The sequence below is a fragment of the Eleutherodactylus coqui genome, chromosome 7 (genome assembly GCF_035609145.1).
Source record: "Eleutherodactylus coqui strain aEleCoq1 chromosome 7, aEleCoq1.hap1, whole genome shotgun sequence".
In the NCBI taxonomy this organism is placed as follows: domain Eukaryota; kingdom Metazoa; phylum Chordata; class Amphibia; order Anura; family Eleutherodactylidae; genus Eleutherodactylus; species Eleutherodactylus coqui.
The window spans coordinates 109261976-109275838 of record NC_089843.1 but is presented as its reverse complement, the minus strand read 5'-3'; the positions used below and the strand labels follow the sequence as shown (position 1 = coordinate 109275838).

The following is a 13863-nucleotide window of genomic DNA, read 5'->3' as shown; positions in this document are numbered from 1 at the left end:
GTCCACTTCAATATAGTCATAAGAGGTCTGGGTATTGCAACTGTGATATGAATGCTGATAAGCTCTCTTATTTTGGCATCAGTATTTGTAAGCCTAAAATAGGAGTGGAACAAACACAGAGAAAGTATAAGGACACCTTCACACGGCAAGTATCTGATGTTGGCATTCCGCAGCAGAAAAACCCATAGCATATACTCAGTAAAAAACAGTGGCTAAATTGGCACCTAAATAGTGTGGATTTAGCAGAAGATTTGCTTGGGGGAAAAGCTGTGAATTTAACCCTTGTTAACACAAACATAACATCATCAAGAAGGACAGTCTACAGCTGTACTGAGTAGTGTAGTTGTGAATAAATAGCAGTAAGTCACTCGCCATTAGCTCCAACAGCAAATCTCTGCATGTCCTTACTTTCACTTCTCTTCCTGTTCACTCCTCTATGCTCTCATAGTCCTCGTACACTTTCTGTTCTCCTGTTGACTCAAGCAACAAAGATAACATCACTTGACAACAGCAAGTGAACAACAAGTTAGGAGGAAGAGAGGACCCTAGTGGACAGTACTGTAGATGGATTTTCAGCACAGAAACATCATTTTAGGTACAGTAAATAAAGTAAATGGCACTTTTGCTAGTTTTCACACTGGCTGTCATATAAGTATAAGTTGTTGGAAAAGTTAGTGACAATTTAAGTTTCAGAATTAATAAATGGTGAGTAAAGATGTTCTCATAGCAACAATATATTTATTATTTATCCTTTTAGACTGTCTCAAGCTTTCTCAGTAAATCTATTTTTTTTATTTTACTTTATTATTCTATTATATGAAGTTAAGACATTACTAAGATGTAATCTGTTTAAAGGGTATACGGATGACATTAAGTTATCCCCTATCCCTAAACTAGGGGACAACTAGCTGGTGGGGCTCTGAGTGCTGGGAACTCCACCGATCACCAGACTGGGGTGCTTTGTCTCGAGAGAGACTGGATTGGCAGCACACATGCTCAACTACCACTTCATTGATTTCAATAAGAGTGCTGGAGATGGCCGAGTGCTTGAACGCAACTACTGTATTCTCTGCTCCCATTGAAATGAATTGAATGATAGCTCAGCATGCGGGCTACTGTTCCATTCATTTTGCCACTCTCTTGGAGGACATTGGAGTATCGTTCTGGCAATTGGTGGAGGTTCAAGAGGTTGAACTCTTACCCATCAGCTAGTTATTCCCTTTCCTGTGGATAAGGGATAACTTCCTGTTGCCAAAATACCGCTTTCAAAGTAAGGGAAACTTTATGTAGAGTTTCCAAAACTTCAGAATAACAAACATGCCTATTTACACATAAATATAAGGACGATTTGATTCTTGTTTTGTTTTTTAAAACAGTTACTGCATAATTAGGGAAATATGTAATTCAAGGTTCTGGAATATATATAATATTTTCTTTCACAGCTGGACCTGCATGACTTCTTCTTTTCTTGGTCATAAAACTAAGAACTTTGTTATCTATTGTACATTTACAAAAAGCTATTACTGTATTGTACTGTTGTAAATCCTTGTCAATAGATACCCAAAAGTAAAAGTTCACTTTAAAATAACCTTCAACTTCAGCTTTAGCTGTCGTCTAAAACAATAAAAGGTTAAAAGGAAAGCAATCTGATTAATGCTTTTGCCTGTTCTTGATTAATTTGAGTCTCATTAATCCCTGCAGTGCAGTTACATCTCAGTACTTTTTCGTTTAATAAACTAATTGAGCCATTAATCTGACTGTATTGTACAAAGGTCATAATTACTTGATGTATAATCTTGTGCTCAATATTTGAAAAGAACTACGCTACTAACAGACTCACGATTCTTGTATATTAGAACCTGAAACGTGTGGCAGAGACTTGGATGGATGAATATGCAGAGTATATCTACCAGAGGAGACCTGAATACAGACACCTCTCTACTGGAGATCTCACATCTCAAAAGGAACTTCGCAAACATCTCAAGTGTAAGGATTTCAAATGGTTCATGGCTGAAGTGGCTTGGGACATTCCAAAGTATTACCCACCAGTAGAACCTCCACCTGCCGCCTGGGGAGAGGTATATTTTTATAACACATATATAATATACTGTAACATGTTTCCTTTTAGCATCCTGATGCAATGTTGAATTTTCACTGTGCTCTGGTTATTGCAGGTTATAGTTATTAGTATAGCTGTTTTGTACCTTAAGGACTAGACACTTTTTAGGGATTTTAAACCATGTGGTGGTTTTACTGCCCTATTTTTTTCCTTCAGCTACCAAAATTATTTTGACTGCGTTTTTTTTCCATGACATATAGGGCTATTTTTTAAATATCTTTTTCACTGATTTTTTTTTTCCTTTTTTAATTTTATTGGGAGTAAAATGCTAAATGCTTTTTTAAAACATTTATAGTTTTTTTTTATTTAGTATATTTATGCTAAGATAAAGTATGGGAATGGGTTCCTCTATTTGTTTCAGATGTTTTGAATTTTTGATATATAATATGTATGGTTTTGGTTTACAGGGCACATATGGTGACGGTTTTGGTTGGCGTCGGCTTTGTGTTATTTCCTTTCTTATGTATATATTGTTGTTGTATTCTGTAATTTTGTTTTATTTGTGTATGTAATTATGTTTTTTTACTATTTATGTCCCCCATGACGTCATATAAGAACTCTGGGGGATATTCTTTTTTTTTTTTATTTGACACTTTCCCATTGTATCTGGGGCATCCATAGGAGCCCTAGTTACAGGGAAAAGCAACCCCTGTAGTGACATTAGTCACTGGCAGAGCTGGCCAGGGTCTAGTGTGACCCTCCAGCTCTGCTGTAGCAGGGAACCCGGCAGGTTCCCGAAGTGAAAGATACATGTTACTTTCACTTTCTAGTACAGAGTGCTCAATGAGAACTGTATACTCAGGAAAGCAGAAGTCAGAAAGGGTTAAATACCCCTCCTGCCTTCTCCTCTGGGTTATCAGCTGTCACTAACAGCTGATAACTCTTTCCTGATTGATTGCAGAGGCAGTAGGCTTAAAGCGCCCCTGTACTTTTACATACGGCGGTGCTTTAAGTCTAGAACCAGGCGCCTAAAATTTACTGAGCCTGGTTCTTAATGGGTTAAAGGATTTATACAGTACCACATGTTCATACCCTCTTCAAGAAGAGCAACCTATTCTCTAATTGAAGACTCACAACTAAACAGCTAATCACACAGGAACACCCTGTTAAAACTCTGATCAGCTTTCAAAGTTCAGGGAAGCAGCAGGTAGCTGCACACTTTTCAAGTAGAATTACATGTGCAATGTGGTATTACATGTAGTAGTACCCATTCAAATGACTCCTTCAGAGTAAGAGCAGAAGCCTCTTCAATTTAATAGAGGGGGTCTCAAGGAGGTCCAAATGATGCCCATATATACCAGTAGGAACATATTGAAAAGGTTTGTCTCAGAGTATGTTCACATGCAGCTGAAATGTCACAGATTTTCCACGATTAATATGACTGAAGAAAATCTACAACATTCTGCAGTAAATTATGTAAAAAATCTCATCTATGCACCGCATAAATCTGTAATGTAAATTGATTAATGTTGTGGATTTTATATCTGCAGCATGTCCATTTATGTTGGATTTTAATTTTTCATCTCTTTGAGTGAGGGGGTCAAAACTGCATCAAATCAACTTCAAAACTTGTATCAAAATGTACTTTACATACAGATATTGACATGGATGTCACTTTGGATTTTGTGATTGTTCTCAGTACGAGAAACCAAGTAATCTTGTAGATATATCTTCTAATGACTAACAAAAATACATGATGTTCAGTATCAGGTCCAAGACATTGGAAATGGAACATGTCAATGTCCTAGAGATTTTGTAGTCCTGCTATGACTTGGGGATTTGTACATGTGAGCAGGGTTTGCAGCTCCTTACATTACAGGTATAAGTTCCTTTTTGTGTGTCAGAGGGCAATGCACTTCTGATTGAAATTTGGAGGTTGCCTGTAACACGGAAGGGGAGGGTCCGGAAACATGGTTTTCAGATGGTCATCCTTGTGTAGGGTATGATGGAGTTTCTTTGCAGTTTTCCTTAGTACCTTTAGCTGTGAATTGTTGGTCACTACTAGAGTTACATGACTGTTTTCTACCTTCTCCTTGTATTGGAGTAGTTGATTTCTGGGTATCCTGGTGGCTCTGGTGATTTGGTCATCAATTGAGCTGAGATGGTAGCCCTGATCGCAAAATGTCCTTTTCAGATGGTATAAATGTTCCTCTCTGTCTGTGTTGGAGTAGATCCAGTTTTATCTTATGGCCTGGCTGAAGACAATGGATTTTTTGATGTGTTTAGGATAGAAATTGTACCATCTGAGGTATGTAGGCTGAACAATCAGTTTTCGGTATAGGAATTTCTGTATTGAGTTGTTTGAAATTTTTATGGTGGTGTCCAAAAAGTTGATTTCTGCATACGAGTAGCTTAATGTCAGGTTTATGGTGGGGTGGAATGCATTGAATCTCTCATGGAATTTTATTAGTTCTTGTTCGGTGTTGGTCCAGATGATTATGATGTCATCAATGTAGCGGTAAGTAGGCCAATGGTTTGCTGGAGCATAAGGCTAGAAAGTCACTCTCCAGTCTTGCCAAGAAAAGGTTGGCATATCGCAGTGCCATTTTCTGCCCATGATTCAGAGGCAACCCCATTGGCCTCAAGGTGTGCCTGGCAGATGGTCAGTCCATCTTCGTGTGAATGTTGGAATATAAGTATTCCACATCTATGGTGGTCAGGATGGTGCCATCAAGGAGGGGACCTACAGTTGATAGTTTGTTCAGTGTATTCTTCAAATATAAGTAGAACAAAGCGGATGTTTTCTTTAAAAGAAATACTGAAATGTTGCATGAAATGTCAAGCATTTGAGTTAAATTGATCTTTAAGAACCACCAGAATTGGCCTATAAGTACCAGGCCTACAGTAGATTCCTTCTTGTAAATAGGAAGAATGTCTAAAATGGTCTTATATGAACTAAAGACACATTTGGCAGCAATAAAGGTGTGTTGTGCCAATTCTAATGGCTCCTACTTACATCTGCATGATGCTACTTGCTTTGAGCTGTATGTATAGCACTAGAGATGAGCGAGCACCCAAATGCTCGGGTCCGCGTTATGCGAGTCGGCTTTTTGTAAAATGCGAGAGCTCTACTCGAGTAGCGAACCCCAATTGACTACAATGGGAGACTCGAGCATTTTTGCATGTGGGACGCCGGGTCCCGAGCTTTTTTTTTTTTTCCTTGGTTCTCTCCCTCTCCCCCTTTCCCTCTCTCCCTGCCAGCTAAAAAAATTTGCAAAAATGTAATGGTGTCAAGCAATATAGCTACCCTCCCAAAGAAAATTGTCTTCCAATACCATACTCAAACAAGATAGCAGAAACAGCACTTTGTTTAATGTTCATCAATTTACAGTAGCTTCCCAAGTAAATAGCATCCAGTATATGTTTCAAATTAAAAAAATACATTTTTAGTGATGATTAGGCCTTAGTCAGACGGGCGATTTTTCGCGCGATTTGCGGATCGCATGACGGATGTGCATCCGCAAATCGCGTGACCGGTGCGCGCAAGTCGCCCGCAAATCGCCCGCAAATCGCCCGAAAATCTGCTCCTAGCCGCGTTTCATTAGAAACGGGCCGGAGCTGTCCAGCGCATTGCATTCAATGGAGACGGCAATACAGCCGTCTCCATTGAAAGCAATGCGCTGCGGGCGAGCCCGGGATGAATTGTCGGTAAGGGCTTCACTATATAAGCCCTTCCCTGCAATCCATCCTAAAATGTGTAAAATAAAAAAAAATTGTATACTCACCTTCTCCCGGCAGCTGGAGCTCCGCGTGGCCGTCCTGCAGTGGGTGTGAAGGGGGTGTGAGTCAGACCTGCCCCCTGATTGGCTCAGCGCTGAGCCAATCAGAGGCATGCCTCACTCACACCCATTCATGAATTCATCAATGGATGTGAGTCAGACCTGCCCCTGATTGGCTCAGCGCTGAGAGGCAGCAGTCACTCACCCATTCATGAATGGGTGTGTGAGTGTTTTCAGCCTCTGATTGGTCAGGGCTGTGACCAATCAGAGGCAGATCATTCAGCAGACGGGGATTTTAAAGCCCCGCCGGCTGAATAGTGCCAAGAAGCAGCTCAGGAGAACTGACAGCGGCCGCGGCTGGACTCCGGCTGCAGCGGAAAGGTGAGTATACAATTTTTTATTTTATTTTAACACATTTTAGAATGAATTGCAGGGAAGGGTTTATATATTTAACCCCTTCCCGACAATTCACCCCGCGCACGCCGGCAGCCCATTGCTTTCAATGGAGCGGCTGTATTGCCGCTCCATTGAATTCAATGGGCAAACATCGTTCTTCTCTTCCACAGCTGTTACAGCTGTGGCAGAAAAGAATGATTTGTCTTCTATATGTTCTCAATGGGGTCGGCGCTGCTGCCGCCGGCCCCATTGAGCGCATATAGAGAAGAGAACAGGAATCACAGATCGCAGATAGGTGCGATCTGCGTTTTTTTTTTGTTCTATAATTTATCGGACGAGCGCATAAAAAGCGCTCATGTGTCCCATACCATTGCAAAGCAATGGTTTTATAAAATCGCCGGACGCATGCGCATGCGCAAATCGCGCGAAAAATCGCCCGTCTGACTAAGGCCTTACACTGTATTCAACCCTTTCAAAGGCTACAGTTTATATCACATAGCAACACAGAACCAGTGATCGACGTAATGATAGAAATATTGTTAGAAATAATTATGCATGCATTTTGACATATAGACATTTAATATCTGCCAGATATATTTTCTGTACATGCCTGATATCCCATGAAAGGGCGATAAAAGATACGCTTTTGTTTTATAAATAGCTGAAAGAAAATAAAGGTGGACAAGCTGCAAAAGAAAATGCTGAGTTCATTTTTTGAATGGTTTATTTTATTCCTAGGCTGGCTGTTTTCCCAGTCTCATAACTTTCTAATAGAAGCGTAACATGTTTTATACAGACCAATTGAGTGTGATTAAGTACACTACCTTGCCGCTGTATAACTGCCTACACAATAGTAATATAAAAAGAGTAACAATAGGAACCAAAAGGTTCTTATATCTAAATGACTTGTGTTAACTGCTCCTGAGCTGGCTATTTATTTGTTCCATTTCTTACTACCTGTTTTTCAAGCAGCAGCCTTAGCAGTTAGTAGATGGTATGGCTTATCAGTACTGGGGAATTAATTATATTACATATTCTTCATACTTGGTTTTGTGTATAATACTGTATATCTCATATTAATATATACATTGGTTTAGGATTTATATGGAGTCCACTGGAGATTTGTATTATAGCCCATATTATCCATCACCTGCATGCTACTTTATTGAAATGGTGTCTAGGAAATCATCGCACATACTAATTGTTTTAATACACATTTGAACAAGACTCATTGATATTAGAAATAAATTCTCTGTTAGAGCTTCTTCAGATGGGAGTGTGCGCAATTACGCTCGCCGTTACAGAGTGTAGTTGCGCATGAACCAGGGATTTCTTTCTTTCTTGGGTGACTCAATCTCCGCGCTAGTGCGCGCAAATTTGCAAAAGAAAAGCTAGAAGATAGGTCCTGCCCTAATTCTGTCGCATACGGGAAAGATAGCAGTTACCCTATCTTTTCTCACCAGTTCTATTAACAGGCAAGAATACCGCTAGTGAAAACGAAATCATGGAAATCAATGGTTTCGTTTCATCCCCTTATGCGGGGGTATTGCCATATTTTACTGTACATTTTGTGTAAACCAAAAAAAGCCCACTGATGCTCCCAGTCATTGAAATGGCTAATTATTCTATTCAGTTCAAGATGTGTTCTTTTTCCTGCTCAATTACGCAGTATTTATTGTATCTCCTAGCATATTTTGCGCATTTGTGCATCCCATTGACTTCTAGGGGGAATTTTAGTGTGCAAATGCATAAGAAAATAGAGTATGCTGCATTCTTTTTTGTGCAGCTGAAATGCACAGTAAAAATACATGCATGTGAATGAACCCATTGAAATCAATGGGTTGTATTCACTGCATATTGCACATGAAAAATTTGCATTCACAAATACGCCGTGTGAAGCCAGCCTTACCAAGGAGTCATTCCTTGTGCTTCCTTAGCTGACCTCCCACTGGCTCCTTGATAAAAGGATTTGCACACAGAAAAGTAAGGTGGCACTGTACTTGCAAAACAATGCCCAGGGAGCATTTAGTAGCCTATATTCTAACTATACAGTGCAGCTTGGCATCTGGGCACAGACTGTGAAGCTCTGGTGCTGCCTGGAAAAGTTTTGTCTGGCAGTTCAACAAAACAGAAAATTGTCTCGAAATAAAAAGAATTGCTGTATGGAGATAGCAGTAAGAATGGCATATGACCACTGAGTCCAATGATTGGCTGCAGTAGTCATGTGCTACTACAGCACATCATTATGGGCAGCCCCCAGAGCATCTGTGCTGGATTGGACAAAGACTGAGGAGGTGAGTGCTGCTATGTATGTATATGTATGTGTGTGTGTATATATATACACTACCGTTCAAAAGTTTGGGGTCACATTGAAATGTCCTTATTTTTGAAGGAAAAGCACTGTACTTTTCAATGAAGATAACTTTAAACTAGTCCTAACTTTAAACAAATGCACTCTATACATTGCTAATGTGGTAAATGACTATTCTAGCTGCAAATGCCTGTTTTTTTGTGCAAAATCCACAAAGGTGAATAGAGGCCCATTTCCAGCAACTATCACTCCAGTGTTCTAATGGTACAATGTGTTTGCTCATTGGCTCAGAAGGCAAATTGATGATTAGAAAACCCTTGTGCAATCATGTTCACACATCTGAAAACAGTCTAGCTCGTTACAGAAGCTACAAAACTGACCTTCCTGTGAGCAGATTGAGTTTCTGGAGCATCACATTTGTGGGGTCAATTAAACGCTCAAAATGGCCAGAAAAAGAGAACTTTCATCTGAAACTTGACAGTCTATTCTTCTTCTTAGAAATGAAGGCTATTCCATGCGAGAAATTGCTAAGAAATTGAAGATTTCCTACAACGGTGTGTACTACTCCCTTCAGAGGACAGCACAAACAGGCTCTAACCAGAGTAGAAAAAGAAGTGGGAGGCCGCGTTGCACAACTAAGCAAGAAGATAAGCACATTAGAGTCTCTAGTTTGAGAAACAGACGCCTCACAGGTACCCAACTGGCATCTTCATTAAATAGTACCCGCAAAACACCAGCGTCAACATCTACAGTGAAGAGGCGGCTGCGGGATTTTGGGCTTCAGGGCAGAGTGGCAAAGAAAAAGCCATATCTGAGATTGGCCAATAAAAGAAAAAGATTAAGATGGGCAAAAGAACACGAACATTGGACAGAGGAAGACTGGAAAAAAGTGTTGTGGACGGATGAATCCAAGTTTGAGGTGTTTGGATTACAAAGAAGAACGTTTGTGAGACGCAGAACAAATGAAAAGATGCTGGAAGAATGCCTGACGCCATCTGTTAAGCATGGTGGAGGTAATGTGATGGTCGGGGGTTGCTTTGGTGCTGGTAAGGTGGGAGATTTGTACAGGGTAAAAGGGATTCTGAATAAGGAAGGCTATCACTCCATTTTGCAACGCCATGCCATACCCAGTGGACAGCGCTTGATTGGAACCAATTTCATCCTACAACAGGACAATGACCCTAAACACACCTCCAAATTGTGCAAGAACTATTTACAGCAGAAGCAGGCAGCTGGTATTCTATCGGTAATGGAGTGGCCAGCGCAGTCACCAGATCTGAACCCCATTGAGCTGTTGTGGGAGCAGCTTGACCGTATGGTACGCCAGAAGTGCCCATCCAACCAATCCAACTTGTGGGAGATGCTTCTAGAAGCGTGGGGTGCAATTTCACAAGCTTACCTCAACAAATTAACAGCTAGAATGTCAAAGGTGTGCAATGCTGTAATTGCTGCAAAAGGAGGATTCTTTGACGAAAGCAAAGTTTGATGTAAAAACAATGTTATTTCAAATACAAATCATTATTTCTAACCTTGTCAATGTCTTGACTCTATTTTCTATTCATTTCACAACGCATGGTGGTGAATAAGTGTGACTTTTCATGAAAAACACAAAATTGTTTGGGTGACCCCAAACTTTTGAACGGTAGTGTATGTGTATGTATATATATGTGTGTGTGTATATATGTGTGTGTATATATGTGTGTGTATGTATGTGTGTGTGTGTATGTATATATATATATATATATATATACATACATACATACATACATACATACATACATACATACATACATACATACATATATGATGAGCGAGCATAGTCGCTAAGGGCAAATACTCGAGCCAGTATTGTCCTTAATGAGTACCTGCCCACTCGTGAGAAAAGATTCGGGTGCCGGCGGGGGTTGAGCGGGGTGTTGCTGGAGTGAGCAGGAGGGAGCGGGGGGTGGGGAGAGGGGGTGGGAAGAGATACACCCCCCCCCATTCTCCCCCTTCACTCTTCCCTGCTGCTCCCTGCCACCCGCCGGCAGCGGAATCTTTTCTCACGAGCGGGCAGGTACTCGCTAAGGTCAGTACTCGCTCGCTCATCCCTAATATATATATATATATATATATATATATATATATATATATATATATATATATATATATATATATATATAATATATTTTTTTTTAAATTCTAGGACAGTTACTAGTTTCTTTTTTTTTATCTACTGAACAATCTATAATGCTACATAAAAGATTTTGGTGCAGGTACACATCAAAATTCGCACCAAAATCCACATGCAACATGTGGGTTTCAGCATTCGTTTCAACATTATTAAAGAAGGTAAGGGGAGAGGAATAGGAGCACAGGAGGATAGGGAGGTCCTGTTAGTGGGAGACTCAATTATAAGGGGAACAGACATGGCAATCTGCCACAAAGACCGGGATCATCGAATGGAGTGTTGTCTAACTGGTGCTCAAGTTTGACACATTGCAGATTGGATTGACAGATTACAGGTAGAGGCTGGTGAGGACAAAGTTAAAGGTAGGTGAAAGGTCCTTAAAAGTGATTTCACGAAACTAGGATGTAAGCTGAAGGCAAGAACCTCCAAAGTAGTATTTTTTGAAATACTACCAATACTACATGCCACACCACAAAGGCAGCAGGAGATTAGGGAGGTGAAGAAGTGTCGCAAGAGTTGGTGTAGGAAGCAGGAACTTGGGTACATGGGGAAGTTAGTCGACTTTGCTGTTGGCTACAGGTTCTACCATAGGGATATATATCAATGGGGAGGTACAGCTGTACTGGGGAAAAGGTGACGAAGTTTTGAGGAGTGTTTAAACTAGGGACTGGGGGAGGGCAACCACAGAGATAGAGGAGAAAATAGGCTCAGGTCACTGTCGGCACTAAGTAATAGAAATGGGAGTGGAGCGGTGGGAGGAGTTAGTACAGTTAGAACTGGCAAAATAGTTAATAGGGATACACTCAAAATAAAAAATAACCAAAGACTTCTAAACTATATGGTGACAGATGCTATAAGTTTGACCAATAAAGTTAACAAACTGGAATAATGGAGATCTGGTTGGATGAAAGCTGTGACTGTACGGTAAACTTACAGGGTTACAATATGTTCAGAAGGGATATATCGTTTAGATTCCTTGTCACCTAGTGGACTCAATGAAACTCTTTACTTTAATTGCTTTGAGTGATATCGCACTACTGTTACCTTTCCCTGTTCCATCTTATGTGTGGTGCTTATACCACTTGCTTGAATACTGACTTTGCTTTCTAATCTTTATGCAGCCAAATATTAGGGATCCTGGAATAGCTATGTTGATGGCAGCACTCCTAATAACTATTACGCATTATCTGCAATGAATCTGGGGTAACTAGAAGAGATACCTAACTTTGTGGTATACTACCCAAAAGGATTCATTTCCATAACAGCTGGTGTTCCTTTCATATTTTGGGTCCCTTGGTAGACATTGCAATTAAATCAATGGATGGAAATACATATAGATCTTGTTGTTCGTGATTAAACTTACCTGTATGGGAATAATAAATGTGGTAGGCTAATAACAAAGATCGGATCCCATTATGTGACAGTTCATCTAGAATATCTCATAATGATCACAAACAACACAAATTACAGCCTTGTGTATGTTTATTTGATCCCTTATTTTGGACCTGTGATGGACTGTCTGTGATTGGTCATAAATGTACATCTATATCAACTGTGCTGCTGTTGACTCTTCACAGCGTCTGCTGTCTTGCGGCGCTGTGGGAATTTACCAGGCATGGTTGAAATTGCGACCACGTGACATCTCACCTAAAGTATCTTCTTTTAAATGGGAAACTCTGAGTATCCCTCATGCGCGGGCGCAGACTCCAACCAAGTCAGATGATGACCAGGTCACGTGCCGCCTCATATGACACACTGGCAACTCCTCCATCTACGTCACACTACAGGACGGCATAAACTGCATCATTGCGTATCCTGAGTAACGCCTCTATCGGGACACATACAACCCCTAAGCGGCTGGGATCAACAAACGGATCATGGAGCAGAACTGGTATACTTCTCCTTAGAAACGGACTCCTATAGGACAGCTGACCGCGTTGTAAACCAGCAGACTGTTTTATTTCCCAAAAAAGGTACGATACACAGTATTGTTTACTCTGGAGTTCTGCAGCCTCAACACACTCACTACCACATGATTTGCGCAGCTATAGTTAACCCGCCCTGTAGGCGTGGTTGTGGCTGCTATAAACTCTGGGCTTCACTGACATGGAACCATAACCTGCGGTCTACCATCTAAGCTGAGGCGCTACTTCTCCCTTCATCTTTTCTTATTTTTTGTGCCTTTCTGGAAGTACTTAAGGGGAGTAGGGAGCTGATCGTAGGTTTAAGGCAGATAGACTTAGTTACGGTCTTCGGACCGTGTTCTCAGCAATAAATATTGACCGAAATATAGATATTGATCTGAAACATAGTAACCATCCTGTGGGACTGGGACCTGTGCTGCTCTAGAACCACTTGCCTCGGCTGCGGTCGTGGTGATAGTGATAGGTCTCTCAGTTACCATTAATATAGATGACCAGGTCATTTTGACCAGTTGTCTTTGTCAGTCTGATGAAACTATTAAAGCCATCTAATCCTTATTGATAGTCCTCTCCTCCTGTACTTAGCTGTCAATATCCACATCCAACATTGGCATGACTTAAGATTTCTGATGAAATGTCGACCTCAGACATAGAAATGCGTCGAAACAAGAACCGTATATAAAATGACACAGGTCAACCAAGTACTTTGAACAGTTTCTTTCCACACTAGGGCAATTATTGTCCTTGCTTTGAGCGAGAACATAAAACTAGTCGTTGGTCCAATATTTTGGCAAGTCACACTTGCTACTTGAATTAACCTGCATCTCGTAGCAGAGTATCATTCCTCCTCGGCTAGTATGCATAACAGAGTGTCATTTAATCTCTGCTTCGCTATTGACAGTTTCCAATCAGGAAGTATCCAATCTCTCATTTGGCTTGCCTTTTCCCATGATAAACAGAGATGCCATCTAAGTAGTTGTGCAATCCTTGTGCTTGGACTAATAGAACCTGAAGTCTGCGTCAACTTCGGATCGTAAATCATCAAAATATTGGGAATACAGCAAAGCCCAATAACAATCTCTCTCTACGGACAGGGATCTGCCAGGCTCTAACCAATCAGTGGGCTATGACAGATTGTATGTTTGTGATGTATGTGAGTTTGTTCATGTTGGCTTGTAAAGATTTTAATCGTAACTAATACAGTATTATAATTTTAATTGTCTATT

General features: G+C 40.6%; 1 protein-coding gene across 3 annotated transcripts in view; it reads left to right on the top strand.

Moving 5' to 3' along the window:
* GALNTL6 (polypeptide N-acetylgalactosaminyltransferase like 6) overlaps positions 1-13863 on the top strand; it is a 1489735-nt gene that overhangs the window by 1408522 nt on the left and 67350 nt on the right. For all 3 annotated transcript variants that reach the window (XM_066573529.1, XM_066573530.1, XM_066573531.1), the window contains one exon: positions 1857-2078. In XM_066573529.1, the coding sequence (XP_066429626.1) occupies positions 1857-2078 (222 nt within the window). The remainder of the gene's footprint in view (positions 1-1856; positions 2079-13863) is intronic.